We start from the raw sequence: 13,797 nt of genomic DNA, 5'->3' as shown, positions 1-13,797 counted from the left end.
GCCACGGAGACCAAATTAGCCAACCAACCTCCTGGATCCCCAATCTTTTTCGTCTTCCACCCTTTGCTCAGCCTCATTCTCAGACACGCCGAGCACACAACCCAGTGGGGAGCAGCAAGGAGAACTCTCCTTGCAAACACCCCACGAGTCCCCCCCGCCCCCCTCCACAGGGAGCGAGGGTCCCGGGTGCTATGCCGGGGTCAGGACCGGTAGAGTCAGGCGGGAGGATGCCCAGGTTTCAGGATGCCGAGCAGGAGAAAGCAATGCGTTACTTCTGCCACTAGCCTTTTCGTGGGACCGAAGATAAACGGGAGTTTCGTGTTCCAAGGGTCTTTGGGGGCATCTCCCTGGGCTCCACTGGGAAGCTGTTTAAAGAGACAATGAAAGCGGGCACTTCCTTACCCCGCCCCCAGGTGGGAAAAGGGCCGGAAAGAACTGCAACCCTGTGAGTCAGCTCCCCTGGGAGGCCGGGCCGCCGGGAGAGGCGCCACCCTGGGCAGCGGACCAGGTGCCCCTAGAGGGCGGGGAGGCGCGGCCGGGGCGCGGCGGGGGCGGAGTCGGGCGGGCCGGCCTCGGCATTTCCCCCCGGCCCGGCGGCCACTACGGCACGGGCTGGCGGGCCTGGGTCATGGCCGGCGGGGCGGCGCCGCGGGGGGCCGAGCTGCTGGCCTTCGCGCGGTTCCGGGACTCGAGCCCGCAGCCGCTCGCCTACGGCTATGGGACGCGCAGCCTGCGGGACATGCGCGAGCGCGAATTCGGCCGCCTGGCAGGTGAGGCCAGCCGGGACACCTGTGCGGGGTGGGCAGGGAGGCCGTGGCGGGCACGCGTTTTCTGGCACTGGCGTGGAAGGAGCTTTTGCTTTAGGTGGGAGCAGCGTCACCTCATTTGGGATGTGTTTTGGATCGAAAGACCCGGAGGGACACGTCCGCGCGTCCCTGAGGTCCCACCTGCAGCCCAAGGCTTCTTGCTACCCTAGCTCCTTAGACTTCCCCGTGGTGCAGGACTAGCCTACTCCTTTCTCACCTGTGCTCCCTCTCCGCGGACCAAGCTCAGGAGTTCTTTTGCCCTCGCCCGCCGCGACACTCCCGGCTCTAAAGGTCCAGCTGGAGCCAGCGTTGCGAAAGGCAGGAATGTGCAGCGGCCATGACTGTTCAGGTGCTCGCCTGCGGACAGGTGCAGTGCGTGGGCGGCGGGCGGCCAGTGCTCCGGGTGGGGACCGCGAGTCTGGGGGCGTGTGCGCTTGGGGCCGAGAGGCTACGGACACTAAGCTCATAAGCAGCTTTATTTTCGAAGCCCATTTTTCTCATTCGTGCCATCAGAACAATGCCTTCGAACTCTACCTCGCTGGGCGACTGGAATTAGCAAACCGTGAAGTTTGAGCTTTAAGTACATACAGGGCGAGCCTGTAAATTGGACACGAGTATCGATCGCGATCACATCATCCTTTTGATACCCGCAAGGCGGAACAGGCTGGTTAACTTTTAAACGAGCTCGATGTGGCCCTGTGGCCTTGCCAAGACGTCACAGCCGGGCGGGAGGGCTCCCGCACCGGGTCGGGAACCTTGCGTGAAGGTCTTCCTGGAGCCTTTGGACCGCGTGCCGGTTGAGCAGGGAGGGACCGCAGGTTAAGTGGGCATGGTCGTGGCGCCAGGATTTGAGGTGTATTTATTCTGTCGCAATTAGCAACTGGTGACTGCTCCCTTGCTTGCGGCACAACAGCGGCCGCTGTGACTTAACGTTTCAGTAATAGGGTAGCTGATTGCAGCTCTTTTGAGTTATTTCGTCATGTTTGGGATAGTGACAATGTTTTCTGTTTGGGAGCTTTGAGGGCTGTGGCCTCCTCCTTGTGTGTCCCCTGTCTGTACTTCAGTAGGGAAGCCCGGGAGGGAGATGGGGGACCTTCTGGTGGCCTCTCTACTACCTTGCCATTCTTGCCAGTGACACATTCACCTGCAGGAGACAGCATCTCACCCTTCCGCTTCCACTTGCCGTCTCTGAAACGTTTTACTGTGGAAATTTCTACCCGTAGAAATAGACTGATACAACAAACACCCACAGGTGTGGAGGGAGAGAAGGAGGCTCCCCATTCTTTTGAAGTAAATCTCAGAGGCTGTTTTCTCGAAGTCCATAATTATTTCAGCACCACACCTGCTTAATCCCCTAATCCCTCCAGCTCTGATCCCTCACACCCATCACTGGCTGACCTCTCCCCTCAACGCTACCTTGGGAAAGCAGAGGTATGTTCTGGGCCCCTACTTGTGTTTCTTGTGTCCTTCAGAGGACGTTTACTTAAATGTAAAATTTAAATGTGGTAGCCAGATCCCAGGCTGCCCCTCAGAGCCCCTTTAACATCTATCTTATCGTATTCTTTCTTTCTCTGTCTGTTGTCTATCTAGTGCAAGTTCCTAGCATTTCCTCTACACTATAGGGTTGAAGTAGACTTTTGTGGATTAAACCCATCCCTCCCACGGTTGGAAGTCTTAGAACATATCCACTTGCTTTCTCTCCTAGTGCAGGGAAAAACAAACAAAACAAAGCAAAATAATGTAACCTTCACCTCCTGTTCTTTCCCCTTCCTCCTTCCCCTCAGAGTTTTTGGGCAGGCTTGAGAGTTTATCTGGTTAAGTGGTAGCTCTAGATAATTACATGCTTAATCTTTAAGTGCTGAAATATGTTGCCTAACCAATTGGAGGGGGATTCCCTTGTCTTGGTGAAAGGAGAGTATTGGGTTTTCAGATGCGGTTCGAGTGGTTCTTGAAGCCTTAGGGTGCTGCTGCATGGCCACTCACCCTGTGTGGAACTGAGAACTTAAAGAGCATGATCTAGAAGAGATCCTGGAATTTCCTTTCTTGAAGACCCAATACCAATGGGTTTTGGGGTCATTTGCCTCCTTCTATTAATAATAGCCAAGTCTTAGAGCGTCACTGTGTGCCAGGCACAAAACTGGGCTCTGTTATACCCACTCATTTAACCCTCATCCCATTTACAGATGAAGGAACAGGGACCCAGAATGGCTAGTGGTGGAGGAGGATTCAGTCAGGTTGGTTGACTTGAATTCTGCACTGTTAACCACTGTGCTGGCCGATTGCATCTAAGATCTGATCTCTAGCTGATCTAACATGGCTGCCTTGTTTTGCAAAATTAACTACTGGACCAAAGGCCAAAGCAGCCTTCTCCCAAATGGCTTCCTGGCCCTGCAGAAGGCTGTGGGTAAGGCATGTGATGCTCCCTGGGAGCCCCTCAGGTTTCACATGTGTACTGTGGCTTCACATGAGCATGTCCCTGATGGCTGGGCAGACCAAGGCCTTTCTTTTGGTGTGGTGCATTTGTATTTCTGAATTTTTGGTTAAAGAGACCATTATTCTAACACTAAACTTTTGGACTAGGTAGTACATTTACACAGCACTCAGAAGGTGCCAAAGGAGGGTAAAGAATGCCCAGGGAGTCCCGCTCACTCCAGCTGCGGCCATGGTGACGGCCCCAGGGTCAGCTCCTGCTACTCGTGTCTGGTGTGCCTTTTGACTTGTGGTCTGTATTTTTGTAAGTGTGCACTTCTTTTTTAATTACACAGTTGAGCCGTAACATTCATTATCTGACATAGTTTACATTTATTTGTCTTTCTCTGTCACTATCATACCAGCTTCTCTCTTTTGTCTACTTTTGTGTCTCTTCCACTTAGAACAGTGCCTGGCACATGGTCAGTACTCAATAAACATATCTTGAACATCAAAATACAATAAACTATGAAATCAAATGACCTCATAAAGGCTGTCTACAAAAAACCCACAGCTAATATCATACTTAATAGTAAAACACTGACAGCTTTACCCCTAAGAGCAGGAATAAGACAAGGATGTCTGGACTCACCATTTCTACTCAACATTGTCATCAAGGTTCTAACCAGGACAGTTAGGCAAGAAAATGAAATAAAAGGCCTCCAGATTGCAAGGGAAGAAGTGAAACATCTCCATTGGCTGATGACACAATCTTGTATATGGAAAAACCTAAAGAATCCATATATAAAACTGTTAGAAATAAAAAACAAGTTCAGCAAGGTTATAGGATACAAGCTCAATACACAAACATCAACTTGATATCCAGATGCTAGCAAGAAAAGCTGTGAAAATGAAATAAAGGAAAGCATCAAAAAGAACAAAATACATAAGGAATAAACTTATCAAAGGAAGTAGAAGATTTATATACTGAAAACTACAAAATGTCATCCAAGGAAATAAAGGAAGACCTAAATAAATGGAAAGGCATCCTGTATTCATGAATTTGAAGACTAAATATTGTTAAGATGACAATATTCCCCAAACTTACCTATAGACTGATTGACATTCTGATCAAAATCCCAGGTACTTTTTTGCAGCAATTGATAAATTGATTCTAAAATTCTTACAGAAATGCAAGGGACCCAGAATAGCCAAACCGACCTTGAAAGAGAACAAAGTTGAAGGACTCACATTTCCCATAAAAGTAAAATAAGTAAAATGTATATAAAGTTACAATAATCAAAACAATGTGGTACAACTTTGGTGGTACAATTTTGTACAACTGGTACAAAAATAGATGTGTGGACTGCTGAAGTGGAATTGTGAGTCCAGAAATAAACCCATATGTCTATGGTCAGTTGCTTTTTAACAGAAGGCCAGGACTATTCAGTAGAGGAAAGAGTAGTCTCTTCAACAAATAGTGTTGGGGTAGCTGGCATGCAAAAGAATGAAGGCGGACCCCTACTTCACACTGTATTAAAAAATGAACTAAAAATGGACGAAAGAGCTAAAAATATAAACCTCTTCGAAGAAAGCATAAGCAAAAATCATCAGGACCTTGGATTAGGCAATGGTTTCTTACGACACTAAAATCACAAGCAACAATAACAACAAAAATAGACAAATTGGACTTCATCAAAATTAAATACTTTTATGCTTCCGTGGATACCAATAAGAAAGAACAACCCACCAAATGGGAGAAAACAGATGTCCCCACAAATCTTGCACATAGGCATGGTAGCATCGTTTATAATAGTCACAAAATGGAAGCAGCCCACATGTTTATCATTGGATGAGTGGATAAACAAAATGTGGTACATCCATACAATGGAATACTATTCAGTCCTAAAAAGGAATGAAATGAACATACTATGCACCTTGAAAATACAGATGCATCTTAAAAGTATTATGCTAAATGAAAGAAGCCAGACAAAAAAGGCCACTTTTGCATGCTTCCATTTATATCAAATGCCTAGAATAAGCAAATCTGTAGAGACAGAAGTTCGATTAGTGGTTGCCAGGGGCTAGGGCTGAGTGGATTGGGGAGTGATTGGTAATGAGTAGGCGCTCTCTTTTTGGGATGAATGAAAATGTTCTAAAATTAGATAGTGGTGATGGTTTATGAATCTGCTAAGTGTACCATTAAAAGGGTGAATTTTATGGTATGGGAATTATATCTCAAAAAAGATGTTATAAAAGAAACCAAAAAGGGGCGCCTGGCTGGCTTACTCTGTTAAGTATCTGACTTAACTCAGGTCATGATCTCACAGTTCATGAGTTTGAGCCCCACTCTGTGGGCTCTTTGTTGACAGTGTGGAGCCTTCTTCAGATCCTCTGTCTTCCTCTCTCCCTGCCCTCCCCCACCCCCCCCCCTTTCTCTCTCAAAAATAAATAAACATTAAAAAAAGAAGACACCAAAAAATCTATTTTGCATAAAACAACAACAACAACAACAACAACAAAACCCATTTAAGTCAATGAAAGAAGGAATGAATCTATTCACATTGTATATTCTTGAAAAATGCATCTCAGAGTTTGCTCCATGTCTACTTATAAAGTAATAGTTGGAGGTGTAAGAATTCTTTATTTTAAACACATGTTCATGGACATTTAAGTCATTTCCAATCTCCTGCTATTGCAGACAATGCTGCACTAAATGTCCTCATGTGCAGGCCAGTTCACAAACCATAGGTATTTTCCTAAAAGAGGAGTTGCTAAGTCAAAGAGGGTTTGCATTTTAAAGTGTGGACGATATTGCCAAATTGCTGTGCCTAAAGAAGTTGTATCACTGGAGCCTCCTATCCATAGCCATGTGCCAGCTGGCCCATGTTCCAGTACCCTTGCACACACGGCGAGTTATCCAGCCATCTGGTCTCCCTCCTCTGATGGGAAAACCTTCGTTGCTCACTCTCATCTAAATTTGCCTGTCTCTGTTTATGAGAGAAGCTAGAAAGCACATTTACATTCCTGGTCATCTCCAAAGCTCTCCAAGCTGTTCTAGGGTTGAGGGATATAGAATTCACTGTGGGAAAGCATAATCAGGGCTCGCCCACCAGGGAAGAGGCAAGGAAATCCCAGATAGGAAGTGAGTCATAATGTGAAATTGCTTTACTGTCATTAATCACAAATGTCTGTTGGGCTCCTCCTCTGTGTGGGATGTGCAGGTTCGTAAAAGAGCTGGTTAATCAGGAAGGCTTGCTTGGGGCTCTAAAGGTCATTCAGTATTGAAAGTGCAATCTCGCATTGCCCATGCCTTGGGTTAAGAAGCTCATATCAAGAGGCTTGGAGAAATCAGTGGCCTGGTGGTGCCCACTGCTCAAGCTCACACAAATCACATCTAGGTAAAATGAGTGGAATACCTCTGGAAAATAACCCCAGCTCGATTCTGTGTTTTCTTTCAGGAACCGTCTACCTTGACCATGCAGGAGCCACATTGTTCCCCCAGAGTCAGCTCACAAGCTTCACAAATGATCTCATGGAAAATGTTTATGGTAAAGAAAAACACACCCAAACCGACTTTTATATGAATAGTAGCCAACAACATTCAGCTGATCTATCTCTGCTTAATAAATATCAGATTTATTTAGGACAGTGCTGAATAGACCCCATGGGAGAAGGGTGTCAAGCAAGCACTCAGGTCGGTCCCTGTGATACATGTGCGGCCAGGATAGGAAGGATCGGCTCAGGGACACAAGGTTTACTTCCAGAAGAAGGGGTCAGTGTCAGAAGGGCACAGAAATACAAAGCTGCTGTGTTTGACAGGATGACCCTGTGCAGAGGGTGGGGTGGTGGGAAGGACATTCATTTATTCCTTCACTCCAGAAATGTGTGTTGAGCCACTTTGCTGTGGGGGGCACGGTGGTACAATGAAAACAGAGGAAGCACAGGCTCTGCCTTCGTGGACTGTGATCTAGTCAAGACAGGACCTTAATCAAGTGAGCTCCAAATAAATGTAAATGACCAACTATCTGAAGGGCTATGAACAAAAGGCCGATGATACCACAGGGTCTGTGGTTGCAGAGTGACAGGGCTGGCAGTGTGAGTGTCAGAGAAAGCTGCCTTAGGAGAGGGGTGACTGGAGGATGAGCAGGGATTCACTTGGGCACGAGGAGAACGGTATTCCAGACAGAGGTAGTAGCATGAACCAAGATCCTTTAGTGGTTTCAGGAATTAGCCCCGGAGCACAGAGGAGGGGAGGAGAGTGGGGGAGACATGAATGGAGAGGTAGGTAGGGGCATTGTAGGTGCTCTGCAGAGTTTGGTGTTTATTCTAGAAACAATGGGCAGCCCTGGAGGACATTAATCAGCAGCACCGTGTGATGAGGAGATAAGTGTGGAAAGGGAGCTTGCACTAAAAACAGCTCTAGCTGTTAATGGTAATAGCAGCAAGCACCCTCTCCTGAACACTCACTATACACTTCAGGCACTGTTCCAAATGCTTGATCTCTTCTCTCTCCCTCCATTCTCCAGCCAAACGAGGGCACAGGTTCTGTTTTCAAACAAGCTAAGGTACAGGTTCTGTCATCACTCCTGTTTTACAGGTGAGGAAAGTGGGCCCCAGAGAAGGGAGGCAGCTAACCAGAGGCCATACAGTCAGAAAGCGCTGGAGCTGGGGGAGTGGCTCTCCAGGCCAATGGGCTCCAGAGCACAAGCCCTTATCCCTTAGCAGACTGCCTCAGTTCATGACAGTCCTATCATGCCACACTAAGGTCCTGGGCAGTCAGCAGATATTCAAATCTGGGGAGTCGTTTGTAGGGGAGATGTCACTGAGGGACCTTATCTTGATTTTACTCCATGATTTGCAAAGAGACCCACAAGTCTTCCTTAAATTTTGCAATTGTCCTAGCTGTGGGAAAGGTGCCGAGAGGTGATGATCTGTAGACTGTAGGTAGTGCTGATGGTGCTGAGCTAAAAACCAGGGTGGCGAGAGGAAGCAAGAGTAAGTACCAAGTCCCTGGGTTACTAGTGCCTATGGAAAAGGAGCATTGGTGGCTTCAGTGACCAGAAATTCAGTGTGACCCGACAGTATATATGAGAAAACAAACAAACGAACCCTAAAACAAAAAAGGTCAAGACTGTGTTAATGTGGTCTTGTGGTCCTGCTCCTGAGAAATGCTTGTGCCTCACCCCTGCACATCCGGCCCCTTGAGAGGTCTGTGTCCTCATCTGGGGGCCATGTTGTGAGGAGGTAATGATACTATGGGTCACACTCACGGGGCATCCAAGGAGGGGAGGAGAACTAGAAATTGACAAGTGAAATTAGGAGACTTGGGGCGCCTGGGTGGCTCAGTCGTTTAAGCATCCAACTCTTGATTTCAGCTCAGGTCATGATCTCATGGTTCATGAGATCAAGTCCTGTGTGGGACTCTGCACTGTCAGCATGACACCTGCTTGGGATTCTCTCTCTCTCTCTCTCTCTCTCTGTCCCTCTCCTGCTTGCTCTCTCTCTGTCTCTCTCTGTCTCTCAAAGTAAATAAATAAACATTTAAGCAAATCTTAAACAAAAGAAATTAGGAGAGACTCTAGCCTTGAGAATGGGCTAAGGGGAGATGTGATGGTCCATTTCACATATTTGGAGGAGATAGATGTGTTTCTGTGGGAATGATGCCGGTAGCAGCGGTGTGAATGCAGGGCAATAAATGGGGACTTAGATTTAAGTGGCATTCATGGCTCTGTCTCATGGTTGGGGGCAGGGCCGGCGGCAGGGGGCGGGGAGAAAGGGCAGCCTCCTGAGGTTGTGTACTTGGTTCCCTGGAGTTAATTATCAGAACCACCTGTCAGGGAACTTGTAGAAAAGGTTCTTGCATTGGTCTGGCTGCCTGAGAGCTGACGTCCAGCTCCAGAATATTCTTCCCTGATCCCATCTTGCTTTACTAGTTGGGGGCGGAGGTTGGTTGGTTGGTTTAAAAAAACTGAATTTTATTTTACATATCATAAAATTCATCTATTTCAAATGTACAATTTAGCGATTTTTAATAACTTTACCAAGTGGTGCAACTATCATTATAAATCACTTAGAACATTTTCATTCCCCCACTAAGATCTCTGATGCCTATTTATAGTCAATCCCTGTTGCCCCCTCAGTCCCAGGCAACCACTAAATCCATTACTTTCTGAATCTCTCTCTGTACAGTTGCCTTTGCTGGACATTTCATATAAATGGAATCGTATACTGTGTGACGCCTTGTGTCTGGCATCTTTCAGTGAACATGTTTTTGTGGTTCATTCATGACCTAGCCAGCGGGTTCCTTTTTATTGTGACTACTTTCCCATTGTGTGGATAGATCACATTTTGCCTATCTGCTCATCAGCTATCTGCTGTCTGCTCACGATAGACATTCATGTTGTCCCCAGGATTTGGCTTTACCAACAAACCTGCCTGTGAGCATTTCTGCGCACGACTCTTCGTGTGGATGTATGTTTTCACCTCCCTTGAGGGTATGGGAGGGGCATCGCTGGGTCAGACAGTGGTTGTATGCTTAACTCTTTGAGAAACTGAGGGAGAGGATTGGGAGGAACACAAGAAGAGAGACACAAGTAGTGGCCTGATGGCCTTTCTCTGTAACCTGCCAGGTAACCCTCACAGCCAGAACATCAGCAGCAAGCTCACCCATGACACCGTGGAGCACGTGCGCTACAGGTGAGTGGCAAAGGTGCCAGCCCGAGCGGGCGCCCCCAGGTGGCTGGGCTGCTTTCCTACCACTTACCGCCTCCCACAAAGTTCTGAGCTGGTTTCGGGAAGATCACGGTCAGCTAAATGGTCAAGTGCACAATGATGAACATCAGGGGCAGAGGACGGGAAGGTGAGAGACAGTGGGTGCGGAGCAAGGCGGAGCCGAAGCGCAGGTGGGTGGCCCTGAGGTGCTCACGGCCGTCTCAGGTGGCTTCGGGCCGGTGCCAGAGTGCCCGGGGGCCAGAGCGACAAGGAGCGACCACTTCCCAAGTCTCACCTTCAGAGAGAAGAAAAACATTCAGTCTGGGCTTTCCTTTCACATTTCATTAGGCGCCTTGTTTTACTCATCCCCAGCCCACCCAACCTTTTTACGAGTATGCGCGCCTCGGACAGCTCTTTATGTTTTTCCACAGGTGAATAGTTAGTTTTCGTAAGTAATTTCCGGGGGGTGCCTAACGTTCCTTCAATTCCTATAATTTCAAGTCATTTCCAACTGGAAAGTGGTGCTGGGCTGCCACGTATGAAAAGTGCTGCGAAACAAGTTGGTGACCTACCACTTGCCGTGGCGGAGACAGAGAGCTGACCGGGGAGAGAGTGTGTCCTGGGATTACGATCATCGTGGGTTTTTGCCTTGTCCTAGGAGGGTGCGGACTTGGGAGGCGGGAGGTGCTTTTGCCAGTTTGAACCTGCTCGTCAGCTCTTCCTGCGGCCCGCTTGGCCCCTGCCCTAACTCCTCGAGGGTGGCCAAGCCGGTGTGGGTCTTCTAGATGTGAAGGTAGAGAGATGTCACATTCAGTAGAAACGCAGCTACCGCTGGACGTTTAACACTAGTGAGACCAAGGAGTTGGCATGATACTGTGCTTCTTCCAGGATTTTGGAGCACTTCCACACCTCCACAGAGGACTACAGCGTGATTTTCACGGCAGGGAGCACGGCTGCTCTTAAACTGGTGGCAGAGGCCTTCCCGTGGGTGTCCCCGGGCCCGGAGAGCAACGGGAGTCGGTTCTGTTACCTCACCGACAGCCACACGTCCGTGGTGGGCATGAGGAAGGTCACCACGGCCATGAACGTCACTTCCACCCCAGTCAGGCCAGAGGACGTGTGCGTGGTGGAGACACGGGGCACTGCTGCCAGTGACCCTGACTGCCAGCTCCCGCACCTCTTTTGTTACCCTGCTCAGAGTAACTTTTCCGGAACCAGATACCCCCTGTCCTGGATAGGAGAGGTCAAGGCCGGGCGGATGTGCCCCGTGAGCGTGCCTGGGAAGTGGTTCGTGTTGCTTGACGCGGCCTCCTACGTGAGCACCTCGCCTTTGGACCTGTCGGTTCACCAGGCCGACTTTGTCCCCCTCTCCTTCTATAAGATCTTTGGATTCCCCACTGGCCTGGGCGCTCTGCTGGTGAATAATCGTGTGGTTCCTCTGCTGAGGAAAACCTACTTTGGAGGAGGCACGGCCGCTGCGTACCTTGCAGGAGAAGACTTCTATATCCCAAGACAGTCGGTGGCTGAAAGGTAACTCGCCCCGGGGATGGCTGGCTGGAGTTCAGCCAGGCAGGGGTCCTGCATGTGTCCCCTATTAGGATCATGCAAGGGACTGGGCTCGGCCACCAGGGTTAGGGGGTTTGGAGGCAGGGACGGAGGCAGAGGTCGGCTGGAGGGTGCCCCAGGCAGCTCAGTGAACTGGGCCCCCGTGTGCGGGCTTGTCCAGAGCTGTGAGAGGACAAGGGCTGCAAGCGGAGGCCGTGAAGGGCTCTCAGGAGGGTAAGGAGGGTGGGCCACCGGGCCTTTCCCCAGAGCACAGGCAAGAGGTGCCGCAGTTTATCAAAGCGGTCTTTTAAAAAGATGGCATCTTCTGGAACAAGTGTGCGTGCATGTTGACGGCACAGCTGGTTTTCAGCAGCTGGAATCTGCTCAGCTTGGTGGCTGGCTGGCAAGAAGAATTAGTTAATTCAGAAGCCACCAGACATGTGGGGTGCTGTGAGCAGGCTCTGTGAGCCCTGTGAGTGACAAAGGGAAGTTTGGGGGCAGAGAGCTACTTGCCTGCAAGTGGCAGAGGCCTCTGCCCGGGTTTGCTGGTGTATGCATCTTCCTCAGGTTGTGGGGCACGGGGTGCGGGACAGGCCGAGGAGCTCTCCCACAGGGTGATGGCTGGGACCCATGAGGTCGAATACGTGAGAGGATGAAAGTGACAGCTGACCCAGGGTTCTGCTGGGTCCAACAGCGGGCAATACCATGGGATTGGGCCAGGGGGCTAGTGACCCTGCTGGTGCCTGAGAAGACCCGGAGCCTGGATGGGAAGGGGGTCAGATCCCCCATAGACCCAGGTGGAGACTCAGGGTTCTGCGGATGGGGGCGTGTCCCTGCCGGTAGAGTCATGGGTCAGATCTGTGGGCCCCAGAGCTGGATTGCTGGCGAGTGAATCCCGGCTTCACCACGCACCAGCAGCAGTGGGGACAGGGGTGTATGACTTGATCTCTGCACCTAGTTTTCCCTATAAAGTGGGTCTCTGAAAGCCTACGATTATTGAGAGCTCGTATAGGTGAAGTGCCCAGATAGAGTTGGCGTCGGTGGGGCTATTTGGTGTCTCTTTTATTTCGGACTTCTCCATAGCTGGGGGATTCTGGAACGGGAACTCTGCTGTAAGACATTTTGTATCCGGGTGTGATAACGTAGTGAGTAGTATAACCAAGCGGGAAGAGAATGACAGGCACAGCATCACATAAATTAAAGGCAGATCACAATGACAACTCCAACTTTATGGAGCCAATAGGAACGTGTGGAGGCCAGGAGAAGTGGGGCAGTGCCTACCGGGCAGGATGGGGGTGGGCTGAGCTGGACCAGACCTCTGGCCTTCGACTGGGCGGGTTGCCTCACGGCAGGTGCTGCACCAAGATTCCTAGAAAGCGGAATGGTTATTCACCACTAGAAGTCTCATTTTTTTCTAGTGGGCTTAGGACTAGAACTCGAGAGATTTAATACCCAAACCAAATATGTTTTGAACATGTACCCCGACCATGTTCTTAATTGTTTGATAACCCAAGAATGTACAACTTTTGATGGAAACAAACAAACAAACAAACAAACCCTTCCTTTTTTCCAAGAGTCTATTGATTATTGGTTAATGAATAATTATTTACTATATATCGATAACTTAATTCATTATTAGCTAATAATGTTTAATTTATTAGAGATTATTTATTAATTCACTGGTGATTAATCAGTTAGTAATTGATTCATTATTGATTAATTCATTATCATTATTATTTTTTAAAGTTTTTAATATTTATTTTGAGAGACAAAGAGTGCAAGCAGGGGAGGGGTAGAGGGAGAGAGAGAACAGAGAGAGAGAGAGAGAGAGAGAGAGAGAATCCCAAGCAGCCTCTGCACTGTCAACACAGAGCCTGATGTGGAGCTTGAACTCACGACTGTGAGATCATGATCTGAACTGAAATCAAGAGTTAGACGCTGAACTGACTGAGTCACCCAGGCACCTCTTATTATCATTATTAATTCATAGTTAATTCATTAATTGTTGAGTCATATAGCTAATTCATAATACATTAGTTTTATAAGGAAATTAAGATTGCAGTAACAGGGTTCTGAGCAAATCCTCTCCCTAGAATATTAAACTACAAAGCACAGTATTTCCTTCCATTGAAAGCTTCGGCTTGCTTTGTTCACTGTTACAGGTTTGAAGATGGCACCATCTCGTTCCTTGACGTGATAGCACTAAAACACGGGTTTGATGCCCTAGAGCGCCTCACAGGTCAGTGGATCCTTTTATCCAGTTGCTCCCATTGCCTGTGTCCTTGAGGGTGTCCCAGCACGGGTGTGATTTAGATAAGGACCC

General features: G+C 48.7%; 1 protein-coding gene across 1 annotated transcript in view; it reads left to right on the top strand.

Moving 5' to 3' along the window:
- The first annotated feature begins 596 nt into the window (after nt 1–596).
- MOCOS (molybdenum cofactor sulfurase) overlaps nt 597–13,797 on the top strand; it is a 55,998-nt gene continuing 42,797 nt past the window's right edge. Inside the window, exons 1-5 of the mRNA XM_049619512.1 lie at nt 597–770; nt 6,677–6,766; nt 9,848–9,914; nt 10,818–11,459; nt 13,637–13,713. Coding sequence (XP_049475469.1) covers nt 629–770; nt 6,677–6,766; nt 9,848–9,914; nt 10,818–11,459; nt 13,637–13,713 — 1,018 coding nt within the window. The 5' untranslated portion in view covers nt 597–628. The remainder of the gene's footprint in view (nt 771–6,676; nt 6,767–9,847; nt 9,915–10,817; nt 11,460–13,636; nt 13,714–13,797) is intronic.

Source organism: Panthera uncia (assembly GCF_023721935.1).
Source record: "Panthera uncia isolate 11264 chromosome D3 unlocalized genomic scaffold, Puncia_PCG_1.0 HiC_scaffold_8, whole genome shotgun sequence".
NCBI lineage: Eukaryota > Metazoa > Chordata > Mammalia > Carnivora > Felidae > Panthera > Panthera uncia.
Note: the sequence above shows the minus strand (reverse complement) of the source record. Positions and strands in the feature narration are given on the sequence as shown.